At 41.8% G+C, this 26890-nt stretch overlaps 1 protein-coding gene and 2 long non-coding RNA genes across 15 annotated transcripts; 2 read left to right on the forward strand and 1 right to left on the reverse strand.

Annotated features, from left to right (window-relative positions):
• Positions 1–1889: 1889 nt before the first annotated feature.
• LOC104594236 (uncharacterized) lies at positions 1890–6040 on the forward strand. Of its 2 annotated transcripts, XR_016081289.1 has the most exons (4): positions 1890–2371; positions 2463–2606; positions 4557–4644; positions 5267–6040. It is a non-coding gene; the product is annotated as an uncharacterized LOC104594236 (long non-coding RNA). The 2 variants fall into 2 exon arrangements; XR_734703.2 differs by lacking the exon at positions 4557–4644 and having other exon boundaries at positions 1903–2371; positions 5267–6034.
• An 11416-nt stretch (positions 6041–17456) lies between these two features.
• LOC104594234 (uncharacterized) lies at positions 17457–21010 on the forward strand. Of its 9 annotated transcripts, none has more exons than XR_016082560.1 (4): positions 17457–17890; positions 17981–18098; positions 18369–18434; positions 20872–21010. It is a non-coding gene; the product is annotated as an uncharacterized LOC104594234 (long non-coding RNA). The 9 variants fall into 9 exon arrangements; XR_016082562.1 differs by having other exon boundaries at positions 18374–18434; XR_016082559.1 differs by lacking the exon at positions 20872–21010 and adding an exon at positions 19418–19576.
• Positions 19720–23264, reverse strand: LOC104594235 (two pore potassium channel a-like). 4 transcript variants are annotated; one of them, XM_088898256.1, is made up of 5 exons: positions 22895–23264; positions 22725–22792; positions 21737–21838; positions 20247–21183; positions 19720–20080 (listed from the first exon to the last, which is right to left on the reverse strand). In XM_088898256.1, the coding sequence occupies exons 4-5, from the start codon at positions 21143–21145 to the stop codon at positions 19918–19920; spliced, it is 1062 nt and encodes a 353-aa protein (XP_088754382.1). In that variant the 5' UTR covers positions 21146–21183; positions 21737–21838; positions 22725–22792; positions 22895–23264; the 3' UTR covers positions 19720–19917. The 4 variants fall into 4 exon arrangements, with proteins under 4 accessions (XP_088754382.1, XP_010252752.1, XP_010252751.1 ...); XM_010254450.3 differs by having other exon boundaries at positions 22725–23249; XM_010254449.3 differs by having other exon boundaries at positions 20247–21191; positions 22725–23249.
• Between the last annotated feature and the right edge of the window lie 3626 nt (positions 23265–26890).

The following is a 26890-nucleotide window of genomic DNA, read 5'->3' on the forward strand; positions in this document are numbered from 1 at the left end:
GGGTGAGACCCTAGGCACATACAGTGTAGGATTAATAGAACCTTTGAACCGGACCAAATTTCCAGTATTGCCCTGGACCTTGGAGATAGATGGGCAAAACTGGAAAGTTACACCTAACCCCTAGACTCGATTATGATACTACACTAGATGTCGGATTGGGCTGTCTTTGATGTACCAATCAGTGAGATCCTTAGCAAGGGACAAAACCTAGGTATGTTGGGACAATCCGAGAATTCATCTGAGTGGGTGATCATAGTGAAAGGATCAGCTCCTTTGTCGGACAAAGGTAATGATCGGGGGTGCACTCTCTCTAATGGAAACCAAGACTGCCGGCAGCCGATTTCAACCGTTGAGATTTGTTTTTGCAAAGTATATTTTATATGAGATATAAAAGTATATATTATGGTTTCTAAAATGTTTGCAAAAGGTTTTAATTCCCGAGATCCATATAAGTAGAGAGTGCAACACTGTTCCTTGCAGCCGAGGGAGAGGTCCTCTCTTGTCGGGCAGTGTATGATCATTATGGGCTGAGAGGTTAAGTGTAAGATCATTGAGGATAATACCTGATGGGCTAATCTTGCATCTGCCCACAGTCCCTGGGTGTTACAGGGTGGCTTGGCCCAGGGACCACTTAGGGTAAGTGTTGGGCCCATAGAGCCCATAAGATGGGATTCAGGGGGTGCACTGTCCATAACAGTGTATTCGGCCAGGCCTTGTAACAAAGGCTGGGCCGAACCCATGTGGCTGATGTGTAGATCAATGTTTGGGTCCCACGCCATACAAGGAAGCCCAACTGAGCAGCAGTTTGGAAGGCTAATTGAGTACATAACCTTAAATGGGCCTTAAGCCCATTTCGAATTGGGCTGATTTGATCAGTCAATTATATGGGGCGAATTCTGAGATAGATTAGCAGACAGGATAGGGTCTTAATCCTATCCACTCAGAGAGTCCAGATCTGAATGTGGTTCAGATTTAGAAACCTCCTAATGGGATTAGGAAAAAGCTAATCTAATCTGCAGATAAGATAAGGGTTTATCCCTATCACCTAAAGAGAGATCTTATCCAAATATGATTTGGATAAGCAGCTCCTAATTGGATTAGGAGCTGATCTTTTAGGTTAACAAAAGAAGGGGGCGGCAGCCTAAGAAAGACACAGATCTGATTCTCTTCAAAGCTAAGAAAAATCACAGAAAGAGAGATTTCTGCACCCTGCGAATTCTCTCCTGTCGCCATTGCCTTTAGTTCGATCTCCAGTTCTTGGGAGAAATCAAGATCTGATCTTGATTCCAATCTTTTGGGGAAAAGATTGGTTGGAGCTGTACTCACAAGCCATCCAGTTGATTCTTGCGAAGGGTCAAATTCTTTTGGAAGAACATTGCTGATTCTGCTCCATCCTGCACTGCGCCATCTTCAGTGGGAGCAGATTTTGGATCCTTCCTTGGGCGTGAACACCTCCATTGGGAGATATTGATTCTCTGTATCAGGTATATTCTCCTTCTACTTCTTTTGGTTTAGATCTGATTTGGTTTTTGATTCAAGATTGATCATTGAAAATATGTTTTCTGAAATAGGGAATTCGATTCCTTGCAAAGATGGGAGAAATTTTTGAAATTCACCCTATCTTTTCCGCAAGATTTGGACGTCCATGAGATGGATATCCCATCCCTTCAGATAGGATGGGGAGAGAGAGAGAGTTGTATGAAGATGAGAGAGAGATGTTGAATGGGGAGAGGTATTTTTGACTTTAGGCCATGTTTGAAACACATCTGAGCATGTTAAGTGGCGGGCCTGAGTCTAAAAATTTTAGATTTGAAAAAGTTTTTCAAACCCTATTTAAGATGCAAACCACTACAAGAAAAACGACCTGATCCGGCGGTTTCAAGCTGGCGGTCTTTAAGGTTGCTGCTATAGAAAGATCTGAGGTGGCGTTCTTTCAAGGACCGCCGCCTAGAAAATTAAAATAAAGAAGAATAAAAATTGGGCGGCGGTCTTTAGAACTGAAACGTCACTTTTTAAACTGAACCGGTCTAAATAACCCGATGCTGAGAGATCCAAAAGCCAAAACTCCCGCGTGCTGCTAATTCCCACGCGGTCTTTAGAACTGAAACAACGCTTTTTAAATTGAACCGGTCTAAATAACTTAACGCTGAGAGGTCCAAAAGCCAAAACTCCCTCGTTCTTCTAATTCCCACTTTCGACAAAATTCTAACGAAAAAGGGTTCTCTCCATAGCAGAAAACCAGTTGCAGTGGTGAAAGTAAGATCTCTCTCTCTCTCTCACACACACACACTCACTCACTCTCATTCTCTCTCTCTCTCAAAATATCATCACTGCCTTCATCGTCAACGATTCTTAAGAGCAAGCACAAGAGGTATGTTCACCCAGACGTATGTAAACATTTTTTTTTTTTTCGTTTTGCTCCAACTGCGTGTTAACGATCTGATTTTGATATGTATTTACAGGATATGAAATTTGTTTAGCAGGGTTTCTTGGATACAATTATTGACTTCTTTGGAGTAGCTTTTGGGAGTGTGGGGGTGTTGGTGGTGGTGGGATCTTCATTCCCATGTTTACCCTTGTGAAATCATCAACAAAAATATTAAGATGTAAGAGATATGTTGTTATTGTTTCCTCTTAAGCTTTCTTTAGTAGTGTCGTAGACCTGACTTCTTTGGAAGAAACTCTGCAATTATGTTAAACCCTTCTTGTAAAGGGAAAGAGTTGTAAATTCTTCTACTTTATAGAATGAGGAGAAAATTAAGTGGGAAGAAACGATTTTCCAACTCAAATCCTTTCTTAAGATATGATTGTAGTTCTTTTCTTTTCTAGATAAATTTTGGTTGACTTATTTTTTAATCTATTACTGTAAGAGGATAGCTTACTTTTTTAAGTAATCCTGGTTCATCTAAGATTTTTTCTTTTCCTTTTTTTTTGAATTTATATGAGGATAATTTACATTTCAATTTGTCCTAATTCAAATGAGACGGTATTAAGAGGTTTCTTTAGGTAATCTTCTAATTTTGAGCCTTTGAGGATGTAATCGAGGCCTTTCCCTTGAGCTTCGTTCTTGTTATTGGGTTCTTAATTACAGCATCTCAAGATACATTGTTTCTATATTTCTTTCTAGTTCTTTGTATTCACATGCTTATTTAACTTATTTCTTCCTAAAGATATTTGAGAATCCTACCATTCTAAAATTTCTTCATATGAGAATTGTTCTTTTTTCTTCTCATTCACGTAGTTTAGTTTAATTATTGAACTTTTATATGTGTTCATTTTTCAAAGATATTTTAGAATTTTGGGTCTGACCATTCTATACTATAGATGGATAGAGATATTTTCATCCTGTTCTATACATAATCAAGCAGGATTAAGACATAATTTATAGTTTTGGCCTTCTATTGATGACTAATTGCTGGATTATAGTAAGAAATGGTGGTCAATGAAATGCTAGATGTGGCCTACTACTTTGTTTGTTGGCATGTCTTAATCTACAATTTGAAACCAACTTTTAGGGATCATATGTTTGATACAGAGTGCTTGTGATTGGTGTTTGGAGTTTAGGATTTGTTCTTTTATTTGGGTTGGGAGCCGGTTTAGGTTTCTTTTTTGGCGTTTGCCTGTAGCTCATATATGATATATAATATATCCATTTACCCTAGTTTTTGTCCCATCTTCCTTATTAGAATTATTGGCTCATTTATTCACTCTTGAGTTGACTTAGGAGTGTAGATTACAGTAAACTCTAGTTGGGTTGCATTTACTCAAAAGTGAATTAAGTGTTTTGGTCATATAGGACTAACTAGGGGAGGTAGCAAAAGGTCAGATCACATTCAGTTTGGTCATATTGGATCCAACAGGAGAGAGGAGGTGAAAAATTTGCTCTTTCTATTATTGCTCATAGTACTTTCTATCATTTGATTATGAACCATTTGGTTGGCCATAAGAAAAAAAGTGACATTTTGTAACCATGCAACCCATTTGGTGGTATTCTATAGCCTATTGCTTTTAGTTTTTTGAATCATGCAAACCCAAAAGAGAGTATCATGCTTGCATGAGTTTGGGTGTGGGCCAAGCAACTTACCACCTGGGTATTATTATATAATACATGAAAAAAGCTTGTTAGTACCATAAAGCAGGGGAGATAATTGCAAGACCATGGGATTTGTGGTCCTGGAATCAGAACTTTGGAGGTTCCTGATTCCAATTGATCAATGCTTGCATTATGTTTTAAATCAGAACTTTGGAGGTTCTTGATTCACATTCGATTATCTATGTGGTCGCCTGGTAGTATGTCTGCCCCTGTATGATAAAAATAGTATTATAGTTAATTTTACTCTTATTTGATCTTGATCTAATGAGTTATTTAAACATTGATCTTATAATTCTAGTGCTAATAGCAGTATTTTTGCTGCTAGTGAATGTTAATCCTTTTTCAATTTTTTTTTTTGATCAGCATTCTTTTGTCAAATATTCCATTAGTATTGAATTTATGAGAAATTGTAGGACCCACCTAAATTAGATCAAAACTTTTAATAATTGGGAGCAATTTTTAGACCATGTCAGGAGATCTTGAGATGGAGCTCAATCTAGCTCAGATTGAAGATGTCTCCTGCATTGAGAGGATCTCAGGCGACTATGTAGGTAATCCCAAATAGTTTCTTATGGTGGCCATTAGTTTTTTTTTTTTTTTTTTGGTTAGTTATGGTGGCCGACCAATCTTATTCTGGAATTCATAAATCTGGAAGCTGCAGACTTAAAGACTTCCATTACTTTTATATTGGTATTTGGAGCAACTTCTTGCTCCCACCTTTGATTAGTTTTCGTTCATCTGTTATTGCATTGATCATGTCTTTAAATCCTTGTGCTTTGAAACAAATAATGTGGCTGTGGAGAACCTGCTGATAAGTTGCATGATACCATTTGTTATCTGTCTTTGACATTGAAGAAGTTCTGAAGCAACAAAAGATGCTTAAGAAAAAAAGGAGGTTTATACCTAGATCTGAACAAGGATGTTTTCAGCTACAGGCTATGACAAAAATCCCTTTGTTTTTCTTTCTTTTACTTTTGAACCTTCTAAACTAGCTGCTTCATTTTCTGTTCATTGCTAGTATGCCTTTATGGATGCTACGGAATATTTTGAATTACTTTTGATATTCCAATTAATTGCTTAGAATTCGGCCCATGTAAATTTTAGTTACTATTCCTATCTTTATAGTTAAAATACTTGAATATAATTCTAATATTTATATCTTTTGATTTGTAGATTCAACCAATATGTTAAGTGGATTTGCATTGGAAGATGTGCTGCATTATTAAAGAATTTGATTATTTTTTTTAAAGTTCTTGTACTGGTTATAATTCGATTTGGATATTGTATTTGAACAATGTCTTGGGATACTTTAATATATAATCTTTGAATTAATAGATTTCATTTTAAATTGATTTTTATCAAATGGTTTTTCTGTATTAAATAGGTATGAAAATGCCAAATCAATAAACAATTCAGATATCACAAAATGTCAGAATTAACATGGTATAATTGTATAAATAAAAATGAAAAAAAAAAGAAATCTAAGCTGGCGGTCATGGAACCGCCGGTTTAGCCACAAACAACACCTAAGGCGGCGGTCATTTAACACCTAAGCCGGCGGTTTGGATTGCCACCTAAGAATCCTGTAGTGAACACCAAACAAAGGTGGTGTTTGAAAAGCAACTTTTTCAAATTCGGACGTGTAAAAAGTGGAATCAAATGCCACCTTAGTGGAGCTCGCTTTGCTTCTCTTCAGTTTAAGCTTCATGTCCTTCCCAGACACTTCACTTAAGAGGGCATGTTAGAGAGTTCGAATCTGATATGATTCTCTCCCTCTCTCCTGATCCTAATCTTCTCTCATCTTTATTATTCCTAATTATCATCTAATGTTGTACTCTATCTAAAACTCTTAAGACTCCTATTGTAATCATGATTACTATTATTATAAATATACAAGGTTCGGCCTCTCATGGTCACCCATCCATTCTGACTTCAATCTATTGCGCTGTATTTTCTTTAACTTGGCTCAGGGCTTTGATTGTTGTTCTTCGGAGGCTTTTGATGATGACACATTAACACCCTTGTTTTGTTTTGTCGCCCAAGCAACCTCTTCAAGCTGCTGAATGCTCTATAAAATGATTTAAGATTTTGATTTTCGCCTCCTGGGCGGCCGAAGAATGCCTCGAAATGGCCAGGAGTATGCATGGTTAGAAGAAGCTTTGTGATAAAGAGCTCCTCAAGGTATAGTCGTTCTTGATAAAGTAGACTGAAGTCCCTACCGGAATCTGTTTTAGATCTCCTCTTGAAGGACTCCCTCTGTTGTCATGCCATGCCGCAGGTCCAGAAGGGTCATGACACCTTGTCCACAGGTAACGTAGAAGACAGCATCAGCGCCCTCATGGAAATATGTTAGGAAGGTGTGTTGGGGTTAGCCTTGAAAGAGTCTTAAAGCTCTGTTTGTCAACTAAGGGTATATTAAACTTTTTTAGTTCGTCCATTTTGAAATGTGAAAAGAAAGAAGAGGTTTCAGTACTTAAGAGAAACGTGTAAGGGAGACTTAAGTCTTTTACCTTTAGTTTATTTGTTCTCACCTAATTTGGTAGTTCACGTTTAACTATTTCTTGACCAGCTTCTCAGTGACAAAAGGGGGATTCAAATAATAGCCCAAACTCTACAACTCCTGCTGGCCATCAACAGAGTAATAATAGCCCAAACTCTACAACTCCTATATCATAGTACATTCCCTAAACCGAATAACAAGCACCTTCAAGAGCAATTAAAACTGATTTTAACCTCCAAAGGGTCATGCGCCCATTGGAGATTGAAGACAAATTCTCACAAGATGGTTCAGATTTCTTTCTGGAGAAGGGTATTTGGATGATTGATAAAGAAAATTAGATGACACTTGAAGGGCATTTGTGCTTTTCAAATACCACTTAACAGCTGATTAATGACAGGTACTGGATTGACACATTCTGAAAGTTCGAGTATTGAATTGTCACATTATAAAGTTTGGGGACCAAAGTAACACTAGACACAAAGTACATGGTACTAATCAGGAATAAAAGAGGCAAGGATTTAGGACTGTTAATTTTTTATCAACGTTTGGATGGTTTATAAAAAAAATTAGATAACACTCGAAAGGCATTTATGCCTTTTTCAATTGCCATTTAACAATTGGTTAATAGTAGGTATTGGATTGACACATTTTGAAAGAAATTGGTTGAAGGAAAAAGAGAGGGAGAGAGTGAGCACAAAACAGCATTGCCACCACTAGAAGCGATAGAAGGCTTCGATGCAGAAGAAACATAGGGGGGGGGGGGCAGAGAAGAAACACGACGATCGAGGGAGAAAGAGAGGGAGGGAGAGTGAGCGCTCTCGCTGAATAAATAGGGCGCTCGATGTAGAAAGAGAGAGAGGTGAAGGCCATGAAGTAGGGGTGTCAAACGATCGGCTTTGGTTTGGATCCAATCTGATCCAAACCTTATCAAATCGGATTTGGATGGTCTATTATAATTATTGGATTGGGCCAATCCAAAATAAATTGGTTCATATTCTTATTGGTTTGTGATGGAGGACGATTTGACCCAACCTATGAAATAGTGACACATGGACGTTGACTCAACACGAGCGACAACTCAGCATTGTAGCCTAGTGCGACAAAGTGATGGGCCCATAAAGCAGCCCGCTACATTGTAGCTCACAAAAGGAGAAGCTCGCCACAACGCGAGCTCCGGGTTCCCCGAGCTACCTTTGAAGAGATACTCCGAGGCAACTTTAGCCCGCGAGCTAAAGTTATTAGCTCGTCCGAGCTCCCAAGCAGACAAGTCATCCCAAGGACCAATTCTACTAAGGATAATCCTGGAGTGTTCTAAGCTCGCTACAAAATAGCTCGCGAATGAGCTGCATGAGCGTCCCTCAGGAAGCTTCTGACTGACAGACCGTATCGGTCAGACTGCGCCATATCCCTTACTAACAGTGCAGTCCCAGTCCTTTCGGCAGTCTGCGTCCATATCTCTCAGCAGGCAAGGGCGTGCCTACCACTTTGGAGATGTGTCACTCACCCGGGCGAGACGTACGCCACAACAGCCACCTGCGCAGCCCTAGCAGGTAACGGCTGCGGGAGAAGCCCAGTGGCGGTTATGCCCGACCTGACGTGAGTGCCCCTATAAAAGCCCTCAGGGCAGAAGAGAAACTTCTTCTTGAGACCTTTAATCTCTCGAGTATAGTGAGAACGCGCTATCTGCAATCTTAGCCTTCGTCTCCTTTTTGCTTCTCCTACAGAGTACTAACTTAAGCATCGGAGTATCCCCACCAGGTAAACTCCCCGGGGATTCTTCTTCTTCTTCATCTCAAGTACCTTCCAGGAGCCACGCGAGTGCCAAATAGGAGTGACCGGATCGCGCTACATCATTTGGCGCTGTCCGTGGGAAAGACCAAGGTGGTCGACGACCTCGAACTGGAGCGGCCTACGGAGCAAGGCAAAGAACGAGCTGCACCCATGGAAGAAACAGTCGCAGTCCCGACCTCAGCAGCCGACCCAACTCGGATGCTTCAGATCGGTGCTTCCGTCCAGGAACCTCTACGATCCGAACTGGTAAGCTTCTTACTTCAAAATTTAGATATTTTTGCATGGTCTGCGGCAGAGATGTCCGGTATAGACCCCGACCTTATGACTCACAAGCTGAATACTGATCTTGTAGTTAGGCCCATTAGACAGAACAAACGCAACCTAGCCCCGGAGTGGTGGAAAGCGGTCGACGAGGAGGTCGAGAAGCTCCTCGCAGCTGACTTCATAAGAGAAGTCCACTACCCTATTTGGGTAGCCAACCTCGTCCTGGTAAAGAAGGCCAACGACAAGTGGTGCATGTGCGTCGACTACACCAACCTAAACCGGGCTTGCCCAAAAGACTGCTTCCCACTGCCCAGAATTGACCGCTTGGTGGACGCGACCTCATGGCACGAGTTGCTAAGTTTCTTGGACGCCTATTCGGGCTATAACCAAATCAAGATGGATTCGACAGAAGAAGAAAAGATTGCCTTCATCACGGAGTTCGGTCTATACTGTCACAAGGTTATGCCCTTCGGGTTGAAAAACGCAGGGGCAACATTTCAAAGGCTTGTAAATAAGTTGTTTGCGCCACTAATTGGCAGAAAAGTAGAATGCTATGTAGACGACATGGTCGTCAAAACTCAATTTTCACATAAATTAATACAAGACCTGCATTCTGTTTTTGAAATTTTGTGTAAGTTTAATATGAGACTGAACCCAAACAAGTGTGTATTCGGTGTGACCTCAAGCAAGTTCCTAGGATACATCGTTAACCGGCGCGGCATTGAGGCCAACCCGGACAAAATTAAGGCCATCTTAGATATGAGACCACCTCGGAAGTTGAAGGAGGTTCAGAGGTTGAATGGCCGCATAGCCGCCCTGAGCCACTTCATGTCCAAATCGGCGGACCGCTGTCTACCGTTCTTTAAGGCAATCAAAAGCAAAGGGTTCGAATGGACCCAAGACTGTCAGCTCGCGTTTGACGAGCTCAAGAAATACCTCGCTAGTGTGCCGATCTTAACCCGACCCGAGGAGGGTGATATTTTAGAACTGTATCTCTCGGCAAGCGACGAAGTGGTCAGTTCGGTACTAATAAAAGAAGTAGATCGGGTTCAACTATTATGTTAGTAAAGTATCGCAGGGAGCAGAGACGAGATACCCAGAGATAGAAAAGCTAGCATACACACTGGTAATTGCAGCTCGGAAGCTCCGCCCGTACTTCCAGGCCCACACTGTTATCGTTCTCACCGACAAGCCTTTGAGGCAAGTCTTACTTAAGCCCGAGGTCTCTGGTCGGTTGACAAAGTGGGCCGTTGAGCTCAGCGAGTACGACCTCTAGTACAAGCCGCGAACTGCCATTAAGGCCCAAGCCTTAGCAGATTTCATAGCCGAATGCACATTCAGCTCTGAAGTCCCCAGGCCGGTTGAGCATGAGGCTCCCATTTCAGGTGAGCCCGAAGCTCCCAGGCTGGTCGAGTCCGAACCTCGTGAGGTAGCAGCCAGTGTGGCATCTCTCCTAATTCGGCCAAGCGCGAGCTGGGATGAGGAGCCCTGGATCCTTCACGTAGATGGCTCCTCGAACCAACAGGGAAATGGAGCCGGAATTGTTCTGCACGGCCCAAGTGGCATGAAACTGAAGTACGCGCTACGCTTCGAGTTTGCGGCATCTAACAATGAAGCGGAGTACGAGGCGTTGATAGCTGGACTAGCCCTAGCTAGAGAAGTAGAAGCAAAGCACATCATTATCTGCAGCGACTCCCAGCTCGTGGTCAACCAGGTCACCGGTGAGTATGAAGCTCGCGAGCCAACCATGATAGCCTACTTAGCCAAAGTCAGAGAGGCCCTACTCAACTTCCAGTCACACTTTGTCAGGCAAATCCCAAGATCGGAGAACACTGAGACCGATGCCCTGTCCAGATTAGCCAACGCCAGCGACATCACCATGAGAACCGTGTACATAGAGGACTTGCCTCAGCCTAGCATTCTCAGGGGGGCAGAGGAGGTCGCTCCCGTCGTTCAAGCAGAGCCGAGCTGGATTGACCCACTCGCGAGCTTCTTGCTACACGGGACCCTCCCTGCAGATCACAATTCAGCCAGAAGGGTGCAGCGCCAGGCAGCCAAATATGTCATGATAGACGAACGACTATACCGGAGATCTTACACGCTCCCCTACCTGCGTTGCTTGCGACCTACCGAAGCTGAGCTCATCCTCCACGACACTCATGAGGGATTGTGCGGCGGACACTTGGGGGGCAGGGCCCTCGCCTAGAAGGCACTTCGACAGGGGTATTATTGGCCAACAATGAAGCCAGACGCTATTGAGCTTGTTAAAAAATGTGACAAATGCCAAAAGCACACCAATATTCACCACCAACTTGCCGCCGATCTCAAGTATCTCACCAGCCCGTGGCCCTTCGCACAATGGGGCATCGATCTACTCAGGTCATTCCTGCCAGCAACGGGTGGGAGGAAGTTCTTAATAGTAGCAGTGGACTACTTCACCAAGTGGGTAGAAGCTGAACCCCTTGTAACGACCACAGCCCGGAACACCCAAAACTTTTTTTGGAAGAACATCGTGTGCCGCTTTGGGTTACCTCGGGTATTGATTTCTGACAACAGCAAGCAGTTCGAGGACATCAAATTCCAAGACTGGTGCCAAGACATGGGAATCCGACAGAATTTTACTTCAGTCGCACACCCTCAAGCAAACGGTCAGGCAGAAGTCACGAACAGAGCCATCCTCCGTGGACTGAAGGCACGGCTGGACCGGGCTAAAGGGTTGTGAGTAGATGAGTTACCTAGTGTCCTATGGGCCTACCGGACCACAGAGAAGACCACCACGGGAGAAACACCCTTCAACCTCACCTACGGAACCGAAGCAGTTATCCCCGCAGAGATCGAAGTCCCTACGCTGCGACTAGAAGCATACAGTGATCAAATGAATGAAGATGAGCTCCGTACCAACCTCAATCTACTCGACGAAGTAAGGGACCTTGCGTATATCAGGACTGCAACCTACCAGTAGAGAGTAGCTCGGTACTATAACGCCAGGGTCAAGAAGCGGAACCTCTGCGTCGGCGACCTGGTTCTTCGAAAGGTTATGGTACCTAAGCCCAGTGCCGGTAAGCTTGGGTCTAACTGGTAAGGACCTTACCGAGTGAAACAAGTACTCGGGGAAGGAACGTACGAGCTCGAGACCCTCGAAGGGAAACAAGTACCTCGGGCATGGAATATTGTCAACTTAAGACAATACTATCTGTAACAACTGGGTAGGCCACGAGCCACTCCCAAAGCCTAAGGGCCGAAATGCCGAGCTAACACGATTTTGGCGCAATCAGACCTAGTCATCTCCATGACATGGGTGAACTTCAAGTGAGGTGTAAGCAGCTCGGGCTTAAACCCTACCAAGCATAGCTTGCTCTAGTATGATGATCGAACTAGAGAATAACCGACGAGGTTATAGTTCGGGCACACGTGGTAGTCACTTTGTCATGCATCATAGAGATGCCTTAAATGTTTTAAGGAGCAGTTTGAGATAACGATTATCGAGGAGTCCTACTTCAGGTATGTAGCTCTAATAGCTTGGGTGTTGAGATCACCTTAGCAAAGATAAAGAGAGCACATCATACTTGGAAGAAAAAAGGGGGAACTTCCATTATCATTTCAAAAAAAAAAAAAGAGAGAAAGAAAAATGACAATGCAATAACTGAGCTAAACAGCTCGGGAAAGTTTGACTATCACAGGGCACAACCGCCCAACCAAAGACCTTTGAAAGACCGGGTTTATGGCACCCGGAAGCCATCAGAAGTCCAGAGAAACACCGCCTCAAGGATCCGCCTCCTCATCCTCATCCTCTGGGGAGTCAGGCTCCTCTTCCTCCGCTTGGTCCGCCGTCTCAAGAGACAGACCCTTCATAGTGATGCCGTCGAGGTTGAGCCCAGAGAACTTTTTCCGAACCAGCCACTGACAGAGCTTAAACCCAGAGCGGTACGAACTCGAACCATATTCCACTCGGAGGTCGTGGTATTCCTAGGAGTCTCTAAAATCCCAGACCACTTTCTCTCATTCAGCCTCCACCATCTGATCAAAGTTTCGAGTCCGATCTAGAAGAGTGGACTCCAAGTCCTGTACCTGCTGCCTGAGGAGCTCCCTCTCCGCCGCCACCCTCGATGGCTCCTCCCTGTAACGCGCGCTCTCTTCAGAAAGCCGGGCAATTTGATCCTCTGGGTTGTGGACGAGCAGCTCTTGAGACTCGCTCCCCTTGCGAGTGTGATGGAGCTCGCCCTGGAGCATCTTATTAGTAGCACGCTGGTCGAGGGCGTCGCCGCGGTGGACGCACGTCTGGAGAGCCATGGCATGGATGGCGGAATTCACCTGCCAACAGAAGAGAAGATTAGAGGTTAGTGAAAGGGAGCAAGATGAGAGAAGAAAAAGGAAAGGAGTCACTTACCACCATGCAGTGGGCGGAGGCAAACGCGGCGAGGTCCCAGGGCTCCATATTCCCCCAGTGAGCAACCTCGTCGTTACTAATCGCCTTTTGGCTCCTTCGGTGAGCCACGAGGTAGTCGTTCACCCCTTCCCAGTTTCCCACTGGGAACTGGGGGTAAGGGCGTGACTGGAGCGGATTACAAGGAGCCTCCCCCTACTGAGGGAGCTCGTCCCCTCCGAAACCAACCCACTAGTTCCCTCGGGTGGGGGTGCCAGAATCTCAGGCGGAGGGGAGGATAAAACCGGCTCAGCAGACCCGAACTCAGTACCTCCCGAGCGGGGAGTCCACTCGGGACGCGTCCTCTTCGCTTGGTGCCTCTGGTTGCTCGAGAGAAGGCGGCGCGAATTAGTACTAGACATGATGGCTGCCAAAAAGAACATCAGTGTTAGTTCAGTAAGAATGAAATATATGCATGCGAATGTGAGTACGATGTCGTTACAGAAACCACGCGACCTAAAAAGACAACCTACCCGGGCTCAGGCCGGCCTGCACGAGCTTCTCCTCGGCCAAGTAGTCCGAGCAGAGGAAGCCTACCGATGCCCAAGACAACATCGTTTTCAGAGTTTTTGGGTCCAGCTCGGCCCCGGGGTCCTGGATGGCACCCCTCCAAGAAGTTGGGAAGGGCCACCCCTCAGGGTTGTAGACCACAAAGTAATCTCGCTTCCAGGCGGGAATCTTATTCGGCAGCTCATACAAGAGCTTATAGCTGCGACGGGGAGAGAGGTAGTAAAAGCACCTCTCCGGAGGAACCCCAAGAGCAGCATTTTTTATACAAAGAATAGAGGCAAAATTATCAAGGTTCAAGGGAAGACACTACTCGTAACACAAAGATATAGTCCCAACCATGTTTCGAATGGCGTTGGGATGAAGCTGGTCAATGGTGACGTTAAAATGATTTAGCACCTCCACTATCAAGGGGTGTAGGGGGAGACGCAAGCCAGCCTCGAGCTGTTCCTGGAAGATTACTATGTCATTGGGACCATGCTCCCAAGGGAAGTTGCCAGTAGGGAGACTGTAGACCAGGTCCCCAGGGAGGCGAAAGTAGCGGATTAGAAACCAGAGTCTCTCCGCTGTCATGGAGGAAGGGCCAAAAGTGTCAGACTCCCTCCCCCTAGAAGTAGATGCTACATCGTTGGAGGCCTCTCGAGCCTCCGGGATCTACTCCCAGGCTCCCCCCGAGCTCGAGGGAGCATCGTCGTCCTGGTTATTGCCCCGGTGGTAGGTGTGGTATGGGTACCCAGACATGGTTGACAGTGATTAGGACTAACCAGAAGAGACGAAACGAAGCAAACTGAGGAATTTTGGTAGACTAGATGAAGTGCGCGACCTCAGAATCCGAAGACAGCAAGATGGCATGGGAGAAAATGAGGCCCAGAAGGCCCCCTATTTATAGTCTCCACTCTTCCAAATTGACGGCCCATATCAAAGCAGATCCAACGGCCCGCGGGCGCACTGACCGCACGCCTTCTAAAAACTGAAGGTGATTGGCGGCACGTCTTCCATGATTAAGGAAATCACGGCCGCACGACGTTCAGAGTTAAGAGCCACTTCAGCACGTTTTCGGAATCCGAAAAGTCAGAAAAGTCAGAAAATCTCTTGATTCCCGCGAATGCATTTAATGTGAGTAGTCAATCAAGTTTGAATTTCGGTCAAATCTGTCCATCGCGCTTCATAAACTCCTCGCGCTAAGACCGTGCTCTCAGCCTGAGGAGTGGGGGGCAATTGATGGAGGACGATTTGACCCAACCTATGAAACAGTGACACATGGACGTTGACTCAGCACGAGCGACAGCTCAGGATTGTAGCCTAGTGTGACCAAGTGACGGGCCCATAAGCAGCCCGCTACATTGTAGCTCACAAAAGGAGAAGCTCGCCACAACGCGAGCTCCGGGTTCCCCGAGCTACCTTTGAAGAGATACTTCGAGGCAACTTTAGCCCGCGAGCTAAAGTTATTAGCTCGTTCGAGCTCCCAAGCAGACAAGTCGTCCCAAGGACCAATTCTACTAAGGATAATCCTGGAGTGTTCCAAGCTCGCTACAAAATAGCTCGCGAATGAGCCGCATGAGCGCCCCTCCGGAAGCTTCTAACTGACAGACCGTACCGGTCAGATTGCGCCATATCCCTTACTGACAGCGCAGTCCCAGTCCTTTTGGCAATCTGCGTCCACGTCTCTCAGCAGGCAAGGGCGTGCCTGCCACTTTGGAGACGTGTCACTCACCCGGGTGAGACGTACGCCACAACGGCCACCTGCGCAGCCCTGGCAGGTAACGACTGCGGCAGGAGCCCAGTGATGGTTATGTCCGACCTGACGTGAGTGCCCCTATAAAAGCCCTCAGGGCAGAAGAGAAACTTCTTCTTGAGACCTTTAATCTCTCGAGTATAGTGAGAACGTGCTATTTGCACTCTTAAGTCCTACAAAGTACTAACTTAAGCATCGGAGTATCCCCACCGGGTAAACTCCCCGGGGATTCTTCTTCTTCTTCATCTCCGGTACCTTCCAGGAGCCACGCGAATGCTAGCTAGGAGTGACCAGATCGCGCTACATCAGTTTGAATTAGACCTAAACCAAATTTCCAATAATCCAATTATGAGGCCAAAGCCTTGTCCAATTTGAAATCAATCAAAATTGAAAACAACATAAAATCACTTTTATGAAAGTACTTTTACGAAAACATTTTTATAAAAGCACTTTTATAAAAGTAATTTTATGAAAAGTATTTTTACGAAAGCACTTTTGTAAAATTTGTAAAAGCACTTTTACACAAGTGCTTTTATGAAAGCACTTTTACAGAAGTAGTTTTATAAAAGCACTTTTACAAAAGTGCTTTTTTAAAAGTACTTTCACACGCACTTTTATGAAATCACTTTCACAAAAACTTTTACGGAAGTACTTTTACGAAAGCACTTTTATAGAAATACTTTTATAAAAGCACTTTTATGGAAGCACTTTTAGAAAATCACTTTTATGGAAGAACTTTTATGAAAGCACTTTTACAAAAGTACTTGTATGAAACCACTTTTATAAAAAAACTTCTACGAAAGTACTTTTGTGAAAGCACTTTTTTAAAGTACAAAAGCACTTCTACAAAAATACTTTTATAAAAGCCTATGGAACTACTTTCAAAAAAGTGCTTTTACAAAAGCACTTTGCGAAGTATTTTCAATAAAGTGCTTTTGTAAAAGTACTTTTATGAAAATATTTTTATCAAAGTACTTTTACAAAAGCGTTTTTTCAATGCTAAAAGTGCTTTTATATAATTTTTGATATTTCATTCGGTTTGGATTGGATCCAATCCTATCCATTTACATTTTAATGGATTGGATTAAATTTGATTTGTATTGGATTTGGACTGAATTGGGTTCAGTCCATTTATAAGTGGACTCACATCGGACTGGATCGGGTTGGACCAAATTCGTCTAATTGACACCGGCTGAAGAGGAAATTGAGAGGGAGAGAGGGCGTGTGAACTAGGGGTGATCATTTCAGCTCGGGCCGGAAATTCTGGGCTTGGGCCTAGGTTTTGTGTTTAAGCCCAACCCGAGCCCGAGCCCCTATTAGGCCTGCAAATTTTAGGGCCGGGCTTGGGCTTAATACTTCAAGCCCGATCCGCATATATTTAAACTTACACATTTTGCGTATAATGTATACATATGTATACATGTTATTTTACATATATAATATTTTATATATAAATATATATAATATTTTATATATAAATATTATAACATGACATGTATAATTTATATTATATATTATATAATATATAAAATAAAAATTTATGTGCATGTTATGTCATTTAATATAAAATATTATAGATATGTAATATTTTATATATGAAAGATATTGGCCCGAAATCAGGCCCGGCCCGATTCGGGCCCATGAAAATTTGGGTTAGGGCTTATGTTACAAGTTCGGAACTCCGGACTGGGTCATGCCCGGGCCTAAGCTATAGCCCTTAGACTTGGACTAAAGCTTATGTTATAGGCCCAAAACCCCGGGCTGAGCCGGGCCCGAGCGTAAGCTATATCCCTTATCATAAATGCCAAGCCCGGCCCGGCCCATGATCACCTCTAGTGTGAACGCGAGATGAGGAGAGAGGGGAAATGAGAGGACAAGGGAAACGAAGCGATAGACAAAAGGTTTCTGACAGACAACCTCGAGCGGCAAGCCGTTACACGCGGCATGCTTTGATTACTAGAGACAACCGGTTTTTTGCCCAAATGAAATAGCATCACATTTTTAGGGCATTATAAGGAAAAAACCCAATAAATCACTTAGATTCCAAATAACGCATTCTCAGCCTTTCCTCCGTACACGTTTCATATATTTGATACATTGATATATCGATGGATTCTTTTTTGATAGAAGATATATTGATAGATTTTTTTTTTGGTAGAAATATTGATAGTTAGATACATTGTACATCGAGGCTCGAGGGTTAAAATGACGTCTCAGCTCACAATCTGCCCTGAAGGCCTCAATGAGTCAATGGAAGCCGTCTTTCTTTAATCCCAATTCTCAACAGACATTATACACCACGAGCCACAGCCACGGCGCGTAACCTCAAAGTCAGGAGTCCGATTCAGTTTTACAAGTTCCGAAAGGCCCGACGAGAGAGCTAGACGGGAACCGGAAAGAAGGGGTTTGAACTTTGAAGAAGATCTCTGCCGAAGAAAACCTCCTCCAGTTGCCCTGTATCGGTACGAAAATGTTGGGATGCCATGTGAAATGCCTCCACATGAATGACACGTGTTGATGGTTCTAACTCATGTCTGGAATGCTGGTTGTAACTCTTACAGCTCTAATTCATACAAGGTAAACAAGATATTCTCACCTGAAATGAAATTCCATGCAGTATACAATACACTGGGTCTGCTATTAAACCTATAGATTTTTCTCTTGCAGCCTTAAATAATTTAAACAAGGATTGAGAGCCCTGATTCTCTGTCTCAGAAGACTTGCTCAGGGATGATACTGATCGTTCAGCGGCTGCTGCAAGAAAACAAGCACGGATGGAAGAGAGGTATATACTACATGCATCTTAGCTGTGTTTCGGATGTGACAATGGTTTCCTTCGTTTCTATGCGAAACAGCCAAAGTGGGTCTTTTTATTTGGGATATTTTTTTTATGAAATATATATCATGCCTGCAACTTACATACAGCATACTGCCAATTTTCTGACTGAAATGACTGTCCAAGTTTTATCCCTGGGTAGGCTATAAAGAATTTAAAGTTTCCTTCTGGCATACAAAGCTTGTTGGTTTTTTTAATTTCCTTCTGTTTCTATTGCAGAGCAGACACTGAGCAATCCATGACATATTCATTCGTTTAGGATGCGATTGGCATAATTTAAGTGTGGTATGCATTTAGCTTGGGCCTTTTGTTTAGTTCAAGTGCATTTTGATGTAGGACTGAAAGGTGAAAATGGATGTTGCAAAGATATTAGAGCTTGGGTCAGTTACTCAGGTTAGCGGGAAATGGTCTTAAATTTCAGAATAAAACAGGTAAAATGGGGGAAACAAGAGTTTTGGCCGCCTAGATCACCAGAAGTGGGCAGTTGTATTTGTCTAAGGATATATTAGTTTGGGATGGCAGATTAAATGGGATAAATTGAGAAGCAGAAGAGGATAACAATGAGGAAGGATCAATCCACTCTTCATATGGCAATGTGGCACCTACCCTGTTAAATCCCCCATTGCACATGGTGTCTTCCCTTTTCATAGCTCATATCCCGCCATTATTGCCTTTGCATGCAACACAATTTCACAGTTAATCTGTTGCATAGAAATAATGATATAGTGCAGAATAATAGGGACCTACGTTCTCTACTTCCTTGTTTTACTCATGTTCCAAGCATAAGTTAAGCATTCATAAGATCTTAAATATTAAAGTTTATCCATCATGATTTTATAAATATTGTACACTGTCAATTGTTCTGTTTTTTTACTCCAAGTTTTGCTCAACTCTGGCACCATCTAATTGGTTCCATAAAAAAGTTCTGTGTTTGCGACTTCCCTGACTAGGGTTGTCTTAGTTTTTATATAATGTCAAAATTGCTTACCCTCAAAACAGTCCAAATGATCCTTTTTATCTCTATACTCAGTTGTTTCTCTCTAGCAAAGCTATTCTCCTATGGGGATTTACGTTGATATCTGCTCATGAATTGTAATTTTGAACCACATAGGCATAGATAAAATAATGGTTCTTGAACCACTTCGTTCTCTCTGATCTTCCCTATAGATTTTAGATAGGCAGATCTTACTTCCTTGCAGAACCATAAGAGCAAGGAACTCTGTCCTTTATTTGATTACAACCATGAAATTTGACCTAACGGAAATCAGAATACTGCCTCCTTCCTCAGACAGAAGCAGATGACAGATGATAAGGATGAGGTCCCTCTTGCTCATGTTTCATTCAGCTTGGTGAATTTTTGGCTTGAACCTCATGCTCAAATGCCTGTCCATTGCTAAGGTTACCTGCAGCAAGAAGCACTAAAGTGGAGGACATTGCTGGCACTTGTTTTCTTTTCTTTCCCTCACCAAACTGGTGACGCTATTACTCATAAATACAAAAAGCCATCTAGAAATTACATGGCAGCTGGTCAGAAGACAGAACTAGAGATGATGGTGCAAAGACTAAAAGAGGAGTAAATTTTGAGATTGAAGCATTATCAGCGACTTTAGTTTCTTTCTTGTTGTCTGAGGAGTTCATGTTACCTAAAGTTCCAGGTGGTCTGTACATCAAGCGACATAAATATTTGCCTTCACCATGCAAAATGCTATTTTCATTCTCAAGGAGCTCTTTCACGATGGAAAAATGCAAAGGGAAAAAGAACAGAGTGTCAGTTCTCTTCTTGGGATGATTGGGAAAGCAATAAGTCGGATGCTGACAATGTTCCTGACTGATCAACATCAAGATTTTCAAACTCCTCCATTAGAAGTGCGACATCCTCTTGGCTAATCTTTCCCATCTCTTTGAGTTTGTATATGATAAATTCAGCAGCACTGAGGGAAATGAAACACAAGAATCCATAATCATTAATTCATTAGAGGAAAAGTACGCCATTAGCAAAAGCTAAGCATATTTGGCAAAATAACATTGAGTGATGAAAAAAAAGTATGATTTCAGTCTCAGCATGTACATGTCCAATTTGATGCAAATCCCACTTACCCAACAACACCATCATCATCAAGATCTGCTGCCTCAAGATCTACAGACGTCATCCTCCTGGTGAGAACCCACTTAACAAGCAAGTGCTGTCTGTGCTCGGTGTTGAGCTCAGCAAAGTAGAGGAAAAACTGAGCTAGACAGATAGTACTGGTCAATATCCAAAACACAGCAAAAATACGGCCCATCTCAGTTGAGAAGCTTTTATCCCCATATCCTAAAGTCGTTATAGTGGAACACACACAGTAGAAGGCATCAACAAGATCTAAATTCTCAACTTTATTTAAAAAGATTGTCCCAACCATTATTAGCAGCAAAAGGAGGATTAAGATCACAAGAAACTTGTATTTCACTCTTTTGGTCTCAACTTCCTTGAGAATATCAATAGTTCCAATTTGATACATGTGTAAAGCTTTAACTAATAGCACTTCCTGTTTTTCTACAAGATAGTCCGCTGCATTACTAAGAATTAGCCCAACAAGAGCCATTCCCATAAAAACAAAAGCACAAGCAAGTAGTTTTGTGGGGGTGCTATCAGGCACAAGGTCTCCATATCCAACAGTAGTCATTGTAACAACACAGAAATACACAGCATCGAGAATCTCATTTGTTTTCTTGCCTTTGATAGGTTTATTAACAAGGGCGAAGCATATGGTGCCTACACCCAGGTAGAGAGTCAAGAACAAAACCACCTGTACAAAACTAGGATGGAATTTCCCAAAGATGGATTCAGAACGTGGAAGCAAGCCTCCACCATCTTTCAATCGGAGAGCAATTTCTGCAGTGGGAGCACTTTTACAGCGGCGGAACCTCCTTTTCTTAGTGGCATTCTTTTGACTTAGTTGAGAAGGAGGATCTAATAATCCCACAAGCAACGGCTGTTCTCCACTGTTATTGGCCATTGTATGATTCAACAGAGTTTTGTTTACCCTCAGGATTCCTGCACAACTATAGTAGCTTGTTATCTTAGCTTATGTTTGGAGCATTGCTGTCAAGGCAAGTAGGTGAACATAGTCGGCACTCGGCAGCAGTTGCTGATCCACCAAGGAACCAAGCCAGAGCTACTCTAATTCAATTGGAGATACGTAAGACTGGAGATGGGCAACGGGTCATTGACCATCCAGCACTCGCTATAATGCTGAAAAAGCCCTTTTAACCTCTACTCATGTCTCCTCAATCCAATTCATTGACCCATTTTAGGTCTGGATGCAATTTCAACCTACTTGAACAGAGTCCAGATTCTCTAGTCCAAATGATTGATGAATATCAAATTCCAGAGTAATTTTATCACTGAAACAGATACACTGATTTTGAAAAATGACCTGCATGTGCTACAGACATGGAGGACTAGAATATCTACTTCGGTTTACAGAATAAGAAATCAAAACTTATTTCCATTTGTTTTCTATTGGATCCAAGGGAGAAACTAATATCATTCCCATATTTGTTTCTAATGTTTAAATGACTTAGACAAGGGTTCTTAAGCACCATACCTGATACATCAACATAGTCTCATGCCAGGGGTAAATACCAAAACACTCAATTGCCTACTTGTCCCTGTCCCAACCTTAGCCATGCTCATGGTTCCTAGCAACCTAGGTGCCACATAGATGGTGCATTAGAAACACTGCTTTAGGCCAAAGGCATAGTATTACATTCCAAAATTAAACCGGGAAGTATTAAGTATAGTAAATACTCAGGATCAGCATAACCACCATACCAAAGTGGTTACAGATTGAATAAAATGCAAATATATAATATAGGCTGCTTGGTCTGTTCTTCACTTGTTAATTTCGATCAAGCATGAAGAAAGGAAATTAGAATGAAGCTTGGGGGCCTCAAAGTTTTATAACTTTATATATACAATAGAAGTAAACAGAAGATCACATGTTTAGTTTCCATGGTGCAATGAAAAGATGAAATCCCAATAGCACAAACAAAACAGAGAGTACGCCAGAAATCATCGGTGTTTCAGGGTATTGGAAGACGAGGAGGAATTACCAGCATTAGCATTGCGGTTGTGGCATATTGGTATCTACAATATTACAGTTTTGTTGTGTTCTAAGTAATTTAAAAATCATTTTATTGACTAAAATTTTCCTGTAAATTTACAAAAAAACAAAAGATTCGTTATCATCTAAAAATGAATTTAATTTGACAATAATTAAATTACCATCAAACTTGCATAGAATTATTCCAGCACTTAATTATCTGGGTGTAAGAGGGGGGGGGGGTCATATGAGAGGGAATCGTTTTATATCGGCCAGATGCATTCAGACAAGGACAAGAAAAAACAATAGTTAAACATTTCGAGATGTCCTTCACTCACCAAAGGGATAAGAGAAAAAAAAAACGGTAGAAATAAGGAGAAAAAGCCTGAAAGATGTCATTCACTCACCAAAGAAAAAGCCTGAAAGAAAGACCGTAACAACGGACATAGATTAAAGAAGGAAAGGAAGAGGAAAGAGAATCGGACTTTACCTCCGACAGAGAGATGGTTTGCTTTTGGAACTTGGAAGAGATTTGCTCAGGTCACCGCCCAGAATAAACTGGAAGATATGAAATCGACTATTAGTCCGTTACCCAGTAACTGTAATCCATCTTGTCTCCGCTTAGATTAGATTTAATTTTCAGTAGAATTGGGAATGTGCCTGCAATGACGATGTGACACAGAAGCAAGGTTCAGTGGTTGGCTCATGTGGCCGCAAGGTCCGCCGAGTCACTCCCTTTCACCGAGTTCAGATGATAAGATCCGAACTCCCATTCCGTTCCCTTTGACTGTGGCCGTATAATTTGCCACGTGGCATTACAGTGAGGACCCAACCTGTCGGGTTGGAGTCTATGTTCGCTCCTTCACTGAATCGAGCATTCCAGCGATGGGAAAAAATACTTTTCCATGAAGAAGCTCTTTGACACACTGCCGTCCTTGTTAATTTTACTCATGCCATTGTGAACGTCCTCGCGATTTATCTTCATTCTTCAACAATGATTTCGGGTGGAGTTCACTTTTGGGTTTTGGCTACTCGCACCACTTACCTCTTACATGGATATTTATATAAAAGTAGGGCTGCAACTGGGCCGGGCCTTGACCCAGTCCAAGCTTCTGCAGTTCTGCTCAAATTCAGCTTGAATTCTCAAGTTCTAGGAGACACATTGGACTTGGATTGGGTTGGGGCGAAGTTGGATTGGACTTGGGTTAGGGCCTAAGGTAGTCCAGCTTGACCCAAGTTCAACCTAACCTCACCTTCTACGATATACTTATCCATGTTTATATGCTTGTTCTATATTTCCGATGAGCACATATGTATATGTGTATATAAATTGTATTTTTATTTTGGGTCATTTATTAAAACCTCCTTTATAGTTTCATAAATTTACTAAAACCTATTTTATAGTTTGTGTTTTATTAAAACATTTCCTATAATTTGTAATCAATTTACTTAATCAATCTTCTATTAGATGAAAGTGGAAAATGACAGTTTTAACCAGTGTTTTCAAATTGTTGTTGACCCGGATGGTCAGACCATTCAGTTCGGGACTGGTTCCGTTTCACCCTTAATTTGTTTTTGGTCCAAAAACCATTGACTTGGTCAGAAAACTACTGACCTGGGCAGTCGAACCGTTAACCCATTTGACTCGAACAACAGTTCACGGTTAATAAGGAAGCAGAGGAGATTGAGAGGTGTGGAGGGACTGAGACAAAATGATCTCAGATCTGAGATCATCGGGATCCCTGAGAGAGAGAAGAGAAATCAAATCTCATATCTTAGAACTGAGATTTCAATTCTCATCTAAGATCAAAGACAGATACGAAGGTTGCCCCTTGCCACTGCATTTCTATTCCTGCCGTTGCCATCACCGGTGAATGCCGTCGTTGTTGCCGTCTCCTCCTCGTCCTTCTTCTCTCCTTCCCTCCATTTCTTCCTTTCTTTCTTTTCCCACATTCCTTTCTTTCCTTTCTTTCTCTCCTTGCTTTCTTTCATTTCTTTCTTACTTTCCTTCTTTTCTTTTTTTCTTCTTTCTCTTTCAGTTGACAACCACATATATGTCTCTCTTTTCTCATAAAACACTAAAATAATGAAGCCCTAATATTCAAGTCTCATCAAACCGCCTGAACTATTCGACCCAAACAATTGAACCCTTGACCTGGAAACCAGTGGCCACAACAATTCCATTTCCAGTCAGTTTTTAAAACCTTGGTTTTAACCCCAACATCTATTCAAATAAATTTAATCAAAATAAATTAAAAACAAAATACCATTTTCCCTTACTAAAATACAGACAACCACTCGATTTTTCTCTATTTGGTCAATTTTGTTTTCTATACAAAAAAAGTGTTAGGGGTACTTTTGGAATAAACAACCATGGGTTCAGGACCTTTAACATTTTCCCACTTATTTTATGTGATCATATTACTATTTTTAGATGGCAAAACAAATAGTTCTTAATGAAAGGTCGATTAAGTAAATAGCAGGGTGAGCATGAGTTGGTTTGGCTCCATGGCAGAACTTGGAACCTACCCTATAGGGTTCGTTCCAAGTTTTTGGAACTGGAACCTACCCGGTGAAGGTCGGTTCTGGCCTTGGTGGTTCTAGGGTCTACCCATGGAACCTGTACTTTCTTTACTCCTCCCTCACAAAAAAGTATGTTTTTTAAAAACTTGATTTTTAATAAATATAATATATAGTTTAAAACTTTTTTCTTAATTAAATTGGATAACTCAATAAGTAGATTATCATTATATGGTTAAAAACTTATAAATTAACTTTAAATTTTGTAAATATTATCTTTTTTTTTCGAACCCTAAACTTTACTCCAGGTGGAGGGGCAACCACCTTAAATTTTATTAACCATTTTCGAACCCCAAACTTAGCCTGCCTTGCCCCATAACCCAAGCATACATAGCTCTCTCTCACCATCTTAGGCCCACCCAAAGAAAAGCACAAAAAAAGTCTAACAAAACCTAATTAATTCTAAGGATAGGCAAACCCAAATTATCTTCGTGAACAAAACAAGCCAAATCTCTAGGAATTTGGGAATTACCATTGATCACTTTACGCGTGCATCTTTCACCAATTCCTTTGTTAGCTAGGAGATCAGCACAACGATTTCCCTCTCATAAGATATGGGTCCACCTAATATTCATTCTCTGCACTAAGTTCTTAATCCTATGCAAAATGTAAAGAAAATTCCAAGGATAATCCGATTTACCCATTAGAATGTCAATAATTATTCTGTTATCACTTTCAACCTCAATCTCTTTATAGCCTCCTTGCAAAGAAAGGCTTGGACCATCCACATTCATCTTGTGAGCAAAATTACTTGGAAATTTCCAGCTAACCCATTTGTATTTGTTTTGTTTTGAAGTTTTCCTAGGGTCATTATCCATATTTGAAGGATCATTAGTAAGAGTCCCTCAACCATTTCTTAATATTTTCTATAAGTAATAAGGATGAAGAACCTTACCTTCATATATACATTTATATTTTTCTTTCCATATGGTCCAAAGGATTATAGATGGAGTGATGCAAATAACTTGATTCACTTGAGTATCTCTTTTACAAACATTCCACCAATGGAGAATTAGATCCTACATGTTGAATAGGATAGATGGGAATGTTAAAGAGATTACTAAAGTAAGATTAAACTTTAGAAGCCATAACTCCAATGGAAAATAAATGATTAAATGATTCCACCCCATGATTACCACAACAAAAACAGTTGGAAGCCAAATTAACACCTCTTCATGATATGATCTCATCAACTGGAACAACACCATTCATAAATCTCCACATAAAAATGGTTATTTTAATTGAGAGATTAACCTTCCAAACAAATTTAAACCAGTAGATTGCTACCCATGATTCCTAATGATATTTCAAACAGATTTTGTAGTGAAAGAGCCACTTTGATTAAGTTTCCAAATTAACCTATCATCTTCATTGCTTAAACAACAATTTGAGTCCATAGCTCTCTGTTGAATGGCATGAGGATTAATTCCAACATCATGAAAAGACCATAGCCCTCTTGGTTCAAAACCTTATTTAAAGTAAAATCCACAACTTTAACATCACTTTCATCAATTTGACAAATCAAAGGCCCAAAAATCCAATCAGTTATCATATCAAAAGGAAATTTCACCTTTCCCTATTATCCATTGACAAGAATTAATAGCAATATCTTTGATCTCCAACATCTCTTTCCAAAATCTACTACTAGAGGAAGGAGTAGTGAGAAAAGTTAGACATGTGGATTTTATATATTTTGATTTCATAAACTTTGCCCACATGCCCTCTTTTTTAATGATTTTAAACCAAGCTTTTAACCAGAAAGTCTTAATAATATCGAACATGGATCGCATTCCCAAACTCCCTTCATCAATAGGGTTACAATTTTTTGTCCATCCAATCCAATGTTTTTTGTTTCCAAAATTTAAGGCTCCCCACAAAAAAAATATCCAACATTCAATGGACCATGTGGATCACTGTTTTGGGAGGAAAAACAACTCCAAGGACATGGATTAATTGACTTTGGAGGACATGCTTAATTAAATTCAAACGCCCCCCACTACTTAAAAGCTTGGCCCTCCAACCATCAATTTTGTTTTTTATTTTTTGCAAAATAGGTTCAAAGTCCTTAATTCAAAG

The sequence above is a fragment of the Nelumbo nucifera genome, chromosome 1 (assembly GCF_055504915.1).
Source record: "Nelumbo nucifera cultivar China Antique chromosome 1, China Antique-T2T, whole genome shotgun sequence".
Taxonomy (NCBI): domain Eukaryota; kingdom Viridiplantae; phylum Streptophyta; class Magnoliopsida; order Proteales; family Nelumbonaceae; genus Nelumbo; species Nelumbo nucifera.

What these genes read in the sequence shown, in the direction of transcription:
- LOC104594235 (XM_088898256.1), bottom strand. Translation starts at nt 21,145, where the DNA reads ATGGCCAATAACAGTGGAGAACAGCCGTTGCTTGTGGGATTATTAGAT. An exon ending in GATGATGATGGTGTTGTTGG is followed by an intron (nt 20,081 to 20,246) that starts GTAAGTGGGATT and finishes CATTTCCCTCAG; the next exon opens with TGCTGCTGAATTTATCATAT.